Source organism: Micromesistius poutassou (genome assembly GCF_964030765.1).
Source record: "Micromesistius poutassou genome assembly, chromosome: 9".
Classification (NCBI taxonomy): Eukaryota; Metazoa; Chordata; class Actinopteri; order Gadiformes; family Gadidae; genus Micromesistius; species Micromesistius poutassou.
Window position 1 is genome coordinate 8,436,779 of NC_140279.1, and position 15,418 is coordinate 8,452,196.

At 45.8% G+C, this 15,418-nt stretch overlaps 1 protein-coding gene across 5 annotated transcripts in view; it reads right to left on the reverse strand.

Moving 5' to 3' along the window:
* Positions 1 to 5,224: 5,224 nt before the first annotated feature.
* The window catches only part of prrc2c (proline-rich coiled-coil 2C), a 38,705-nt gene continuing 28,511 nt past the window's right edge, over positions 5,225 to 15,418 (reverse strand). For 2 of the 5 annotated variants that reach the window (XM_084473003.1, XM_084473002.1), the window contains exons 21-34: positions 13,119 to 13,376; positions 12,696 to 12,788; positions 12,376 to 12,477; positions 12,114 to 12,285; positions 11,373 to 11,573; positions 10,912 to 11,033; positions 10,624 to 10,778; positions 10,069 to 10,300; positions 9,737 to 9,889; positions 8,820 to 9,008; positions 8,574 to 8,674; positions 8,064 to 8,190; positions 7,420 to 7,683; positions 5,225 to 7,220 (exon numbers count right to left, since the gene is read on the reverse strand). In XM_084473003.1, the coding sequence (XP_084329129.1) occupies positions 6,957 to 7,220; positions 7,420 to 7,683; positions 8,064 to 8,190; positions 8,574 to 8,674; positions 8,820 to 9,008; positions 9,737 to 9,889; positions 10,069 to 10,300; positions 10,624 to 10,778; positions 10,912 to 11,033; positions 11,373 to 11,573; positions 12,114 to 12,285; positions 12,376 to 12,477; positions 12,696 to 12,788; positions 13,119 to 13,376 (2,433 nt within the window). In that variant the 3' untranslated portion in view covers positions 5,225 to 6,956. Of the gene's footprint in view, positions 7,221 to 7,419; positions 7,684 to 8,063; positions 8,191 to 8,573; positions 8,675 to 8,819; positions 9,009 to 9,736; positions 9,890 to 10,068; positions 10,301 to 10,623; positions 10,779 to 10,863; positions 11,034 to 11,372; positions 11,574 to 12,113; positions 12,286 to 12,375; positions 12,478 to 12,695; positions 12,789 to 13,118; positions 13,377 to 15,418 lie in introns of all 5 variants that reach the window. The other 3 variants (XM_084473000.1, XM_084472999.1, XM_084473001.1) reach the window with 2 other exon arrangements.

Consider the following 15,418-nt stretch of genomic DNA (forward strand, 5'->3'; position numbering starts at 1 on the left):
TCTTTCAGCTTCATTGTCTGTCACCTGGTATTCTCGGATCCAGTCTGTTATAGCAGAACTCATGGAGACGGCACGGAGCCTCGGACGGAATGCTCTGTGTTGATTTGAAACATTTACTACAGCTGGACTAATTTATATTTGCTAACAGATCCCGGGCTCCAGCAACATGGGTCAAAACCAGTGTGCGGGGCTGGGCCCCCCCCCCCGATTAACCCATGAGACCCCCTGAAAGCCTCAAAAGCAAAATTTGAAGGGGGTCTCAAATTTCGTAAAAAAATATATTATAAATATTATATTATATAATTTTATTATTAATATTATTATTAATATTATAAAAAAATATTAATACTATTATTAATATATATTTTTTATTGTCACTAATGGTCATTTAAATGTGTTTAAGCTCACCATGTCCAGCATTCAGAATTTTAAACATGTATTCACAAATATGTTCTATTTTTTGCCAAGCGGAGCCAGCCAGTCCTGTGAGTGTATGCAAATTAGCCATGTGCGCCAAACATCTTGCGCCTGGTGCAATTGACTTTCTACACTGATGCATGTGTCGTTGCTAGTTTGCACCCGGCGCAAAGCTGATTTTCCCCCGCAGCAACCAGGCACCACTACACTTGTGACTGGAGAGGCGTGTCGGCGAAAAGCAGGGGCGTGTTCCGGCGCGAATGATACTTGGTGCTATTTTAGTGATCTAAAAAATGTGCCAATGCAATTGTGCCACTGACCGAAAAATACCTGGTCTATAGCGCAGTGGTTGTTGCTATTTTGACGTGCCATGGCAGGTCGGAACTGCAACATAGCCTACGCTTACACACACGTAGGCTATACACACAGGCATGTAAACTAGTCACCTTTCGGCGAAATTCGCAGTTTTTTAAACAAAATTGGCCACTTGTGTGATTCATGGAGATCCATTGAGAAAACATTGGGGGTGGTGGGGGGGGTCTACAGTCTGACGAAAACGAGACGATAACTAAATAAAAATCAATTTAGGATGACAAAAACTACGACAAAATCTTTTGACACTTTCGTTAACCGTTCTGCTGTTGGTGTTATGGCGCATAACACGCAACACAATAAGGCAAGCTTGCGTAAAGCTTGCATTTGGTGAAAAGACTATAGACTGCGTCCGGTTCTCTGACGTTTCTGGTATTTCCACAACGAGACTCATAGTGGGGGTTATTTCGGCCATGGTTATGAAGGAATTGGGGGGAAAGGAACTTTGGCTTTGACTCCCTGAAGTACATGAACCGCGACATGGAAAGGGATTGTTCCCCGCGATTCTCTCCCGCCAGTCCCGCTGCCCGCTGCCGCAAGGCTCCACTGGCTGCCCGCTGCCACGAGGCACCACTGGCTCTGCCCGCTGCCGCGAGACACCACCGACGCTGCCCGCTGCCGAGGCACCTCCTCGGCGCTGCCCGCTGCCAAGGCGGTGGTGCCTGGGCAGCGGGCAGCGGGGCTCCAGCCAGAGACAATCGCTGTCAACAATTGCGGGCAACAATCCCTTTCTCCTCCATGTCGCGGTTCAGTCTACTTAGATTGATGTGGAAGTGGAAGAACCAGAGACAACAGTCTCCAACGCAGTCATTTGAGATTCATAATATCGTCTGGAGGCGCTTGTAAAACTTACGTAACTTACAACTTGTAAAACTTATAAAACTTATGTAACTTACAATTTACGTAACATATGTAACTTACGTAACTTACAGCGTGTAGCTTACGTAACTTACAACGTGTAGCTTACGTAACTTACAACGTGTAGCTTACAACTTGTAACTTACGTAACTTACAACATGTAACTTACATAACTTACAACTTGTAAAACTTACGTAACATAAAACATGTAACTTACGTAACTTACAACTTGTAAAACTTACGTAACTTACAACTTGTAACTTACGTAACATACGTAAGTTGCAAGTTACAAGTTAATTGTAAGTTACAAGTTAGTTACAAGTTAGCTTACTTAAGTTACTTTGTAAGTTACGTAAGTTGTAACTTACAACTTGTATGTTACATAAGTTGTAAGTTACGTAAATCATGTAAGTTACGTAAATTGCGTAAGTTAAAGTTACGTAAATTGCGTAAGTTACGTAATTTACGTAAGTAAAATTTACATCAATTGCGTAAGTTACGTAAGTATAAATTGCGTAAGTTATGCAATTTACGTAAGTTAAATTTACGTAAATTGCGTAAGTTACGTAAATTGCTTAAGTTAAAGTTATGTAAATTGCGTAAGTTGAATTTACGTAAATTGCGTAAGTTAAATTTACGTAAATTTCGTAAGTTACGTAAATTGCGTAAGTTAAAGTTATGTAAATTGCGTAAGTTACGTGGCCTAAGTCAAAGTAACGTGAATTAGGCCTACGTAAGTCACAAGTTACATAAATTGCGTAAGTTACAAAATAACGTAACTTACCTAAGTTATGTAAGCTACAAGTTACAAAAGTAACAAGTTACAACAAGTTATAAGTTACAAGTTACGTAAGTTACAAGTTACGTAAGTCACGTTAGTTACAAGTTGTAAGTTACGCAAGTTACCAGTGTTGTACACTTCTTTGTTATTTAGATAACGAATAAAAACTAGACGAAAATGTAAGCGGGACGATTTGGGAATCAGAACTAAGCTCTTTATGTGGGGAAGTACTGATCGTCCCACCCGGCTTGCTGCGTCGCAAGCAAGTGTCCCTTTGTAAACAGTTTGGCGCAACAATCACCGGTTAAAACACAACCAACTTGAAGTCATTGGCAGACGAGTCATCCCGAAATTCACGCAAAGATAAGCATACTTAAACAGTTTTTTTTTCTTTCAAGCTAATGTTATCTGTGTTTTCACTAAAATTGGAATACAATACAAGCTGAAAGAAACCACTGCTGTCCTGTAACGGTACCGGAGCTCTGTGCTGTCGACGCCGCAGCGGGGCACAGAAACACAGGATTCACTGTGGTTTCTGTGACATGAGAAACACTAAAAATTAATACTAATGTTTTATAAAGAAAGCTATCTTAGTGGGAAAGCCACGCAACAGATAGCCACGGTTACATACAGTAGCCTAATGTTCTTATGACGGGAGAAAGGAGCAGAAATATAGTAGGCTATAGAGACAACTTCATCCCCCCTCCATTCTACCTCACAGGTACAGAAGGCCGCCGACAAGGATGGGCCACTGAGTGCAAATAAAGCTAGTGCATCCCAGAACAACAACAGACCAAGGAGGACGCCAGAGCAAAATGCATTGTACACACAGGATTAGCAGTCCCAATGATTGAAGATGAGGACTTTGTTTTAATGATTGATACAGTTGATAGGAGGCTGACTGTTCCCCAGAAAACTAATAAGCATCTGATTGACAAACATTATGAATCATCATTGGTGTTTTTGCAATTTTTTATTTTTCTTCAAAGAAAAAGCAAGGCCATATTTCTTTTTTATATGAGACTTGGTTATAAGATAAATAAAGTTGTTTCATATCACAACAGTTTAGTCTGTATGTATATTTCACGTTTATTAAAAATTAATGATAAAAATATATATTAAAAAATCAAAAATAATAATTAATAATATATATATATATATTTATTATTATTATTTAGAATTCTTTTTATTTTATTTTTATAATTGTTGTTTTTTTTTTTTTTTTCATGCCTGACACAGCACAAACATGCAAACTATTAACCTGATTTAAATATTATGATGTCAAAGATTATTCATACGTGTGAAACTGCATGGAAATAGCGTGTGGATTGTGGAAACATTTTTTTCCATAGGGCTGCATGAATGAACATGAATGAAGTATAGTAGGCTATGCCATGCGTTAAAATAATAATAATAACAGTAATGCATTCGAGCAAAGTATATTCCAGGCTTCCAAAACAAAATCTAGTTTTAGGGTAAATGATTGGTTAAATGATTTGGGAAAGAACAGCTGATACAGCGGTAAGTTGTACTTTTAAATCAATGCATCTGAAAACACCGTACAGCAAAAACATATGTTCTTGACCCAGACATCGTGTACAAGCCCATTACTTTTAGGATTGATGAGTATTTGATCGTGAGAAAACATAGTTTTACCGCGAGTGAGTGTTTAAAAGAATGAATGAATGCGGGTGATGCTTGGTGCGCGTGTGTGTGCGCGCCCATCTGTCTAAACACGCAAATTAAACACGTAACGCATAATGCAGTCCATGTATATTAACAGGGGGACACATATTATGAACACAAGTCGACAACGATAATGTATACAATACTTGTAACAAACGATGTTTGTTAATGTATTGCCGCATATCATTAAATAGACCCACAGTTGCGGCCATCGAGGACCGCGTCCGCATATGTTTTAAGTTGTCTTTGCCGCAATTTACATGACGAATCAGTGTTTCTGAAGTTGGAGAAGAAAACGCTATTCCATGTGTTAATTATGCCTATTATTTGGCCATAAACTTAGCCATTTGAAGTTTGAAATTCATGTGGTCATGCATCTGTCTCAGCGGAGACTGCAAACGCGCTGTCAAAAATCAACTCAAGTCAAAATGCGCTGGCTTTTAAAGGGGATGGGAGATGACACTCTGATTGGTTTATTGCATGTTACGCCCAAAACACACCTACGGGTTTCAGCTCAACCCATTTTAGATTTGCGCAAAGCTAATTTATCTCGCCGTCATAATAGCGACATCACCATAGAACCGCTACAAAGTACTTTGACTTTGCGCCTTGACGTTTAGATCGATATTGCGCAACAATCGGGAGATGGGACCCCCCCGAATATTGAAGGCTATTTCGCACACTGGTCTTCAGTCATACTATAGGTCTATCAGTCATACTGACTGAATCATACTATTCAGTCATACTATAGGTTTTATTCTTCAATGGGAATTGTGCGAGTATATACCTGGTGGTTGTGGCTCAAGCCTGCATCTTGAGTTCTATCGTTAACGTTTTTTCGGACAGTTGGTGTCAGAAAGCCGGCGTCATCTCCTTTTTTCCCTATCGATGTGAAGGACCGGATACATTTTTACTCGCGGAGTAGTCGCGGATAGCAATGTTTTTTTTCATGAAATGTTCTAATTCAGATGTGTTAATTGAGTAAATGGCTTCACTAAAAAAATACACATTACGGGTTTATTTATCCGTTTTAAAATAAATTACTGCTCCTGTGTGAATGCAACGGTAAGGTCACTTGTGAACACCATGTTTAAAAGACAAGACCATCTGTAACATTTTAACAGCATATTATTTTATTAGTTTCTGTAACCAAACCAAAGAGAATGTAAATAAGACGGTACATTTTTAATACAGCGATGAAACCCCTGTACAAGTACTATGAGAACACAAAGGAGAAAAACGAACTAAACCATTAATTGCCCTTCCCTCTCTCATCATATATCCCACAACACCCCCCCTCCTTCCTCAACCCTCTGCAAGGCTGCGTACTATTGTACATTATCCAGGGGACACTTGCTGCTGTGACCCCTCCAGGTGAGAGCATCGTTTGGTGAGAGCCTGCAGTGGAGACGCCAAGGCAGGAGAGGGCAGCACTGGCAGCTCTCCTTCCAATGATTAAAGAAAACGTAACCAAACAAAATGCGTAACAGAAGAGTCTGTCTGCCAGAATGCATTTAAAACTTCAGAATCTTCGGGCTTTTTTCGCCCACCCTCTCTGCATCTCTCCTGCCTCCGTCTCCTCCTCTCTTCATGTGATACTTGCATACACACGGATGGGTTAGAAAAACAAAAACAAAGAAAGGCTTGAGCCCTCTCTTGTTGTATTCCTTTAGGTGGGCCCCTACCCCTGCTAGATCCCCACCAGGGCCGCACCGTCCATAGCAGCAGTTCCGGGTGGTTTACAGTAAAACGTGTGTATAGTTTGTGTGACAAAACAGCAAATCAGCATGGATGGTTATGACCGGTGAACAAGTGGAGAGATGTGGAGAGATGTGAAGGAAGGGTGGGGGTGGGGGGGGGTCCTGTCCGCAGTAACCGTTTTCCAAACAACCGATAGCAACTCTAATCAAAAACCCTGCTGCCACAGCAGCTGTGGTTCTCTTAAAAAGGCCCTGTGACGTCATCTTTGCCCTGCTTACCCTTTGGCTAAATATACAGAAGAGATACAAGCTGTAGCATACCAACCCCATACCTTCCAGACACACACACACACACACACTGCTTGGTCTGGATTATCAGGCAAGAAGAAGATAGCTGAAGGCAGGAGTAAAGGCTTGCAGGCAGACTAATCAGTGAGTAAATCAAAATCAACTGCTCAACGCTCACATTATCTTTTGTGAATACAAAAACAAACCCTAAACCATCCTGATTCTACTCTGTGTTCAGTGAATGTGGTTGAGACCTTTGACCAAGATGGAGAGATGGGGGCAGGGGGGGATGTACACGTGTGGTAGTGTTGTGCAGAGCATTTGCACACATGCACACAACTTGAGATTAGTAAATATCGTTACCCATCTCAGTAGTTACGATTGGTTTTCCAACTACAAAAACAAAAAACAAAGATCAGATCATCCTATCCCCAAGAGAACGTTGTCCTGCCCTGTAGGTCGCACTTCTACTTGGGAAAGAAACAAGGCAAGGACAGAGAAGAAAATAATCATAACCAAAGCGCTATTAAAACGGCAAACTAATCTTTTGTCTGCGCAAGAGTGGGCCTTGCTATATTTACCCCACCTCAGCCATCTGACGCACAGGGCGCAGACTAATGAAATACCAACACTGCAAGGAAGGGAGGGGCTGGGGGAGGGGGGATTATCTAAGATGTGCATTCTGGGTAACCAACCGTATAACCATTTTCATCTTTAACCCACCCCTGCCCCCCGACCGCCCTTATCCCAGGGCTGATGGAAGTAGGGGAAGGTGGAGGTTGGAAGGAAAGGAGCTGGCGTCGCTCCTGTATTCCCCGTACGCTTTTTTCTTTTCCATGGGAGAGCGTGGCCCTTTACTTGCCCTCCTCTGGTTTGATGGCCTGTGGCTTGATGGGGCCAGTCCGAATAGGCTTCCCCAGGGATAGGGGCGGCTTGTCGGACTCTGGTCGCTCCAAGAGGCCCCCCGACTGGTGGTTGGAGGCCATGGTGTCGTGGGGGGGCTTGCTGTTTTGATCGAGGCGGGACACCTTGTTGACCTGAGGGGCCTTCATCTGCTGCTGTTGCTGCTGCTCGAAGAACTTGTGGGTGGACTGGAGCACCTCGGCCCTCTGCTTGGCCTGCAGGACACACACAAATTGTCAGCTGGAGCACTACTGCAACAGCAAATGGTTTACCATGACACGCTAGCCAATGTCAACATACAGCCGTGGTTACCAGAAACACACCAGGCACCACGCATAGGGGCTCAAGGGATAATGGGGACAACAAACATTGACAAAGTCGAAAGACACAAGGTACGCAATGAACGCCACAGACCTTGAGATCATGCTCTGCCTTCATCGCGGATTGGTGGTTGCCTCTGGGCACGAGGGAGGGTCCCGGGGGAGCCCGCAGTGGGTTGTGGCTGTGCTGTGGGTGCTGGCTGTGCAGCGGGTGCAGGGGTCGTGGGTGAGGCATCAAACCCTGGGACAGAGTGGGAGACATGGGCTGACCCATAGCAGAACGCTGGACGCCCCCTGCGAAGGAGGCGGCGTGGGGAGGGCGGACCAGAGGGGACACCATGTTGGGCTGGGAAAGCATCTGATTCAGGAGGAGAAATACAAAAATAGTTAAATGGGTGATATCATGCTTTTTGACCTCGAAGTCAGAGCCAGGAAGAGAGACCAAGGAGGAGACACCGAGAACGCCCCTCCTTTAAGTGCGTGAAACAGCATGTTTGCTGAAGTGCAGAAGTCGCGCCTCCCGGCTACCCGCAATGGTGACAGCTTTGTACATGATACAAAACTGAAATTAAGTGTGAGAATAATAAGTGGTATTTCTAATATACTGGCATGTAACCCTATTCTAGTAGTACCCCCAAATTCAATTATTAACCCTAAAAAAGGCATGATATGGGATATTTAAGCAGATATTCATGTTATAGAAAAAGGTGATAGAAAAAAGCAGGTCTGCATGTTTACCTGTGGGTTGAACTGGCCAGGGAAGTGTGGGTTCATCCTCATACCGGCGGAGCTAGGCTGGAACTGCTTCTGGTACTGCATGCTGTTCATCTTACTGGACTGGCTGCTGGGAGAAGTGGAGCTGGCCCTGCCGCCAGACGTACAGAAACGTCAGTGACATGAGTCTGACAAGTGTGTTTTACCTCTAGCGACTGGAGGTGGCCGGGGTTTACCAATAGAGACTGGAGGTGGGCGGGGTTTACCAATAGAGACTGGAGGTGGGCGGGGTTTACCAATAGAGACTGGAGGTGGGCGGGGTTTACCAATAGAGACTGGAGGTGGGCGGGGTTTACCAATAGGGACTGGAGGTGGGCGGGGTTTACCAATAGGGACTGGAGGTGGGCGGGGTTTACCGCTAGGGACTGGAGGTGGGCGGGGTTTACCGCTAGGGAATGGAGGTGGGCGGGGTTTACCGCTAGGGACTGGAGGTGGGCGGGGTTTACCGCTAGGGACTGGAGGTGGATATTTTACCTGTAGTGGCTGGAGGTGGGTGTGGTGCTTCTGGCGTTGATGGGTGGGGTTCCAGGCTTCACGTCCATTCCACCACCAAACAGCTTCAAATCCATGTCCATCTGTACCCAACACACACAGTTCAAGGTTCACAATCGCAATATTTACAGAATCGCAAATAAATACTGTATCAGTGATCAAAAATGGTTGTGATATGGAATTGCGCGGTCCCTGCCGTTCCTGTCCAAAATGCCAAAGAGGCCGTACCTTGCTGGTGGGGGGCTGCATCATGCCAGGGTTGTGGCCCATCATGTTCCGGTATGCCTGTGACACTGGCGGCTGCCGGCCCATGGAGCCGGGCTGAGCCTGGGGCGGGGTGTGGGGCAGTGCCAGCAGGGGTTGGCCGCCACCAGAGCCATAGGTTGACAGGGAGAGCTGAGAGCCAGGCAGAGGGACCTGGACGAAAAAGTAGATCAGCATTATAAAGGGGGAGCATAGCAAATGATCATGATCCATCCATGTGTGGTCACTCTTTTATGGTGACTAGATGGATTACTTAAAACTAACCGGATGAAGCGTCTTCGAACAGACGAAAAAAAAAAAAAAGACGTTGACGACAACACTGGAATCTCCAAGGTTCTGGTGTATTACAATAATTCTCTATTGTGTGTGCACATAGTTCACCCTGCTGCGAAATATAAAGGGATACTAATAATAACTACCCTGGAAATCCAGAGTTCTCACAGGAGCACAATTTAAATTTGCTCAGCGAGTCCCTCTGGGAACAAGCAATATACTCACTCCCTTGGCATTTCCCCTGGCCCAGAACATTAACCACATCACATCGGTGTATCTGATATAGGCAGGCCAAAAGCTTTGCTGTTTTACTGACCGGATAAGGCAAGAGTCTAATCTATTGGTCAGCTCCGCTGGTAGCTTCTGGTATTCTTCTAATTGGTCAAAGTGTTATCCAATTGCGTGCAGTGATATTTTCAAATGCATGCTTGGTGCCGCCCCTCGAGCTGGGCCATTTTCATTACTAATTTCCAGACCCTACAGCTTTCTAGATGTCGGTCTGGATTTCCAGGCTAAATAATAATATGAAACCAATACAGTCAAGCCAAGAAATGAGTGGAAGACACATAGTTGATCAATATATAGTCCATTCCTAGTGTGCATATTACCTGTTGCATTGCGGAGCTGGCAGACTGTGTGTTGCTATAGTAACTACTCTGTCCGTGTCCATGTGTGTGTCCGTGTCCGTGTCCAGGCCCGTGTCCGTGTCCAGGCCCGTGTCCCGAGTACATGTTGGAATGCTGATTCATCCCCTGGCGAGCCTGAAACACACACTGGTGGTCAAGATGTTTGCATTGGTAATATTCCCATTCCAGTCGCCCGGTGTCGGACATGTACCAGTAGTGAAATCCCTGCATTTTATCAAAAACATCACAAAAGCTATGAACAGCAGTTAATCCAGTGTTTTAATATGCACGAAAATAGAAGTGGATGGATCCACCTGCATAAGGTGCGTATCCATGAGCTGTGAGCCGCCCATGCCAGAGGGCTGGTTTAGCTGTGGCTCGAACAGTATAGGGATATGCTGGGTGGATGAAGGCTGCTGGTAGGCCAGGCTGGATTGAGGCTTGCCCAGGTCTGAGGCCTGGACGCCGGCGTAGCTGTGCAGCGAGGGCCCTGACAGCATCATTGAGGGCTGGGACAGGTTACTCTGCATGAAGGCTTGCTGAGACCTGGGGGAGGACAGACATCGTTTGAAAGGGGTAGTAAACCCCAAAATCTGATCTGTTTCTCTCACACACACACACCAGGAGTTCTGTTAAAACTGGGGTTAACTTGCCCATTAATGAGGTTTTTTGATATAAGTATATTTGTACAATTTTCCAATTACATTTTTGAATAATGTATTCATAAAAAAGAAAAGCTTTCATAAATGAAACTAAGTCTGCAAATCGTTAGGCGTTTTTTTGTGTAGAGTGGGTTATTGACTAAAACACGTCACTGATTAGGGCGGCATGGTAGTAGTTGTGGTGGAGGGGGTGACTGGTGCCTGTACCGGTAGGGTTGCAGTGAGGAGCTGAACAGGTCCTGGGGCTGGGAGACGGACGGGCCAGAGCCGAGGCCCAACTGGGCCTGGTGGGTGTGTTGGTGCTGAGGCTGCCCCTGCAGAGGAGCATAGATGGGGATGGGAATCTGCTGCACCCCCGTAGTCTACAGGGGAGGGAGTGGGAGAAATGGAACTCAGTACAGGACAATCACGGCGTTCCCAATCAACAATTAATTTCACAGGTATTACCATCAGAACATTCCCAGTTCCCTGCATGCTGACTCTCTGGATCTGTACCTGGGAGAGTCCAGGCTGGTAGCCCTGCTGCTGGGCCAGTGATGGGGGAGCCAGGCGTGGGTGGGGGGCACTGAACAGGTGGCTAGTGTCCATGTAGAAGGCTGGAATCTGGGCTGCAGAACCTAAACAAACCACCAGACAATGGACCATATAACCATCAATTATCTGGGGTAAAGGGTATGATTGGATTGATAAAAATCTCCTATGGTGGACTTTTGATGAATGAAATATAAGATTGACATTTTTTAATGGATGTGCTGTTAAGGGTCCTAAAAAAAAAGCCTGAAATTCAGCATTCTCATCTCGTACCACTCACTATTGTTCATTGGGCCTCCGATGCGGTGTGTGGGGGTCACTTCACTAATACAGAGTTGAGAGCCTGAATATTGAATGAATAATCTGTAGCAAAGACAACATGAGCTCCGAGATCATGAACAAAACGAAGTTGGTGTTCCGCTCACCTGCTGCAGACTGGGAGACGTAGACCTGGGGGGTCTGCTGTGGCAGCAGAGGAGGCACGCAGCCCAGCTGGGAGAAGCTGCTGCCCGAGGACGAGAGGCCCACGCCCTGCAGCTGCTGAGGCTTCACCTTGCAGATGTTGGGGGGGTCTGAGGCGGTGGTGGTCTTGGTGCTCAGGGAGGACGTGGTGTATGTCCCGGGGGCTGCACGGGGAGGAACGCACGGTCAGTTACTCCGATGATCCATCACATGTACATTTCCTCTGTATTTATTTATAGTTTGTTTTAATTACAGGATTCACCGGGTGCCTTGTATCTGATCGACCAGTCCTACTATGATAGTGCGGTACTTCAAGGTGAAACACAGTACCACCCTGTTCGCCCAGAGTTGGGTGAACCAGGTGTGCTCAGCAACTATATTTTAAATGGACAGCTTTTATATAGCGCTATTCTAACCAGTGGCCACTCAGAAGCACATTTATTGCCTAATATTCACCCATTCATACACAGACCGTCGGCGGTGTCTACCTTGCAAGGCAACAGCCAGCTCTGAGTCTTGCTCGGGAACCTCGATCCCCAGCAGGGGATCAAACTGGCAACCTTTCTGTTGTCAACCCAGCTCTACCTCATGAGCCACTGCAGATCTCAACTAATTCAGTACTGGTCATTTGTGAAAGATATGATTTGGACTGGGAGGAAGACGGTCCAGCAGGTCCCATCTCCTGGGTCAAAGAGGAAACTCACCCGACAGGGAGGTGCTGGGGGTGACCGAGGCCACGGGGATCTGGGGCATGGGGGCAGAGGAGAAGGAGTAGGAGGTGGCGCCGGAGGGGATCGGGGACGAGGTGGAGGTGGCCGCGCAGTTTTTCTCCACCAGGCTGGGGGAGTTCTCCCACGCCTTGCGGGCCGACTCCATCTGGACCAACACACACAAGCACGCCAAAATCAATGAAGTCAGACACACACGCCAAAATCAATGAACACATGAATGAACACACACACACACCTTCAGTGTGAGGTCCACGGTGGCAGGAGAGACCGTGCTTAGGCTGGAGGTCTGCTGCAGTGCCTCTCTCCGGGGCAGAGGCAGAGAGTGAGGCAGTGCCACCTGGAGGGACGGATGAACCACCTTCATGTTACATTATTTCACAAAAAGATTCACCTTCAAAGAATGTGAAAAAGGATATCAGGATATTTTCATTGTAAAGCAATATTTGAAGTAAATAGTTTATCTGCAAAAAAAAAAATATGAAGATAAAATGCTTGTCTGGATATTTACTAAGTGATGTTTAGTAACGGACATGGAAAGATGTAGAGGGCACCTACATTTGCCACCAGGCTCTCTTCCATCTTGCTTCCTCCTGTAGGAACACTGTCTGCCAGTGAGGAGGAGGGGGTGGTGTAGTCTGTTACAGACTCCTAAGGAACAAGGACACAGAGTCAAACTCCCCATGTAGGAACCAGCTCAGCACACAGCAGCTGTGTAACGCTGCTTTCACATTGCATACACATTGCTCCTCAAGACCATTTTGCAAGTGACACAATTCCCAAACCCGAGGTAACTTGTCAGGTAGAACTCCTGGATTACCCCAAAACAAAAAGCTGCTCCTGCTGCAATGAAGTCCATACACAGTTACTTGCTCAATCAGTTTGCAACTTTCACTTATTTGGAGGTTTGCCCGTCCGTGAGCCACAACTTTTGAATTCTTTAATAAAAAGGGACTCAGCCTACGGGGGGAGGAGACGTACCTTGGAGTTGCTGGTGTATTCTGCCGACGGCACGGTGATCATGCCCTCGATGTCTCCACCAAGCTCCGGCACGGTGGTGTCGCTGGTGGTGGGGCTCGAGTCTGTGGCTCTGCTCACCGGCCCGCCGGGTACTCCCGCCTCCAGTCCTTCACCCTCCACCCCACGGGCATCCTTGGCCTTGCGGTTCTTCAGCGAACGCTCCTTGCCGATGGGGCCCGGCTTGTATTCCTTGGTCTCCAGCGGCTCCATGACATGGAGCTGGGGAACACAAGACATTTTATTGTAAATGAAAAGTATATCCCCAACATGAAACACAAAAAAGGGCATTTCATCAAAACAATAACAAAATGGTCTTAGTTTGATGAAGTTGTTTCCGGTTAAAATCAATCTCACGCAACTCTGCAAAGATAATGTTAATAGACAAGGTAATGTATTTACATTTTATTCATGTTAAATGTAATCATGTAATGTTATTTCATTGTAATGAACTAATGCCAGTCAAAAAAAGCATTAACCTGCTCAGTTTAGATGAGCTGTAGAGGAGCAATATGAAAAATTACATCATGGGCCAAGTTAGCCCAGCACTACTGTGGTAAAAACAATCACACTAACAATAACATTTCAGTGTGTAGAATGTTGTTATAACTTTATATCGAAGCACATCTTAGTAGGCTAGATCGATTTTAAAATGTCACATCTGCCCATTTTCAACAAGGGCGTGGGATCAAAATGGGCATGACCCGTGACTAAAATGACCACAGTTTATAGATTGAGTGTTTGATTTGAGCGGGACCAACTCTGTTGGGGACTGTTGGGGACAAAAGGCATTTTTACACTGCCAAGCCGGTACAGTCGTACCGGCTTGGCACCCCCTGCACTTTCACTGTCTTGCCTGTGTAAAACCGAGGGGGTATATTCCACCTTCGTGAAGGAGCTGGCTTTCTTGGTTCGTTGGAGTAGGTGGAGCTACGCACGAAGAGTAGACCTCTTTAGAATAATTTGCATACTCTTTGCATACAAATGTTTTTTATTTATTTATTCAAGCCACTCGCATGCAAGAATGAGTAGACTACATCTGAGTGTAGGCAACAAATGCGATGAACTATTTACAAGTGCAAAAACGCCAACATATTCTTTATTTTGCTGACCACTTGTTTTTTATCTTGACGAAAGCCTTGTAAAAATAAAAGTAAAAAGCCAAATACGGCTGCATCAGCTTCTCGCTCTCTCTCCAGTTAGAACTATTCAAGTTGCTACATCAACAACTCTACCCAAGTCCTGCCCTTGGTACCACGATGCCGTCTGATCGCATTTACATGAAAATTAAACCCCCAATATGTGTAGGGTTTGAAAGGGTAAATTGGGGTGCAAAATCAAGCCGGTATATTACCTTGGTAAGTGTAAACACGCGGACCATGCCGGGAAAAGGGTGGGTATAAGAGGCATATTTGGCAGTGTAAAAACGTTTATTGGTTCCAACTGCTCAAGTAAGATGAAGTCGATTGACCAAACAACATGGCCGCCGGAGGCTCAAAATCGTCCAAATTTAACTTGACACCAAAAGGCGGGGGTTAATTTAACCCAGCGGTTCTCAAAGTGTGGGGCGCGCCCCACTGGTGGGGAACAGAGACGTGACAGGTGGGGCGCGACAAACGGGAGGAAATTTCACTGAAAACTCCACATTTCTTATGGTAGGAGTGAAGGCTTGACAGTAGGGCTGGGCGATATGGACCAAAAGTCATATCTCGTATTTTCAAGCAGAATGTCGCTATAAGATATATACATGCTATAAAATAAGTGCTGTCGCCGCGCTCCAACTCGTCATTCTACATCGGGGGCGCCGCGTCGCTGTGCTCGTTAACCTGCCTGTAGGCCAGGGTGGCTAAACATTTTAAATTTAGTCAGTCAAAAACAGTCGGAGCAAGATGTGGCAAATACATGTTTCTCGCTGAAGGGGATTTTAAAAAGTGACGCGAGCGGAAGAGCGGGGGCTGGGGGCAGAGCGTGTGTGAGCCAGAGGCAGAGCGGGACGGAGAGACGGAGTCCTGCACGGCTCTCATTTTGCAAACCCGCACCCGTCCTTATACCCGCACAACTTAAAACCACATCCGACCTGAATATCAGATCCAGCACCGGAGAAGTCTCGCTCTCTTGCTGCGCGGGACGCACTGAGCAGGGGTGGCGAGGATAAATCTGTCAATCTGAGCGATATTGGGAAACGAACGACCGTGCTTCTCCCCACCGCGATCACACACCGACAGAGTCGTCTTTAGGTGTTGTAATCAAGCAGCAGCTTCGTC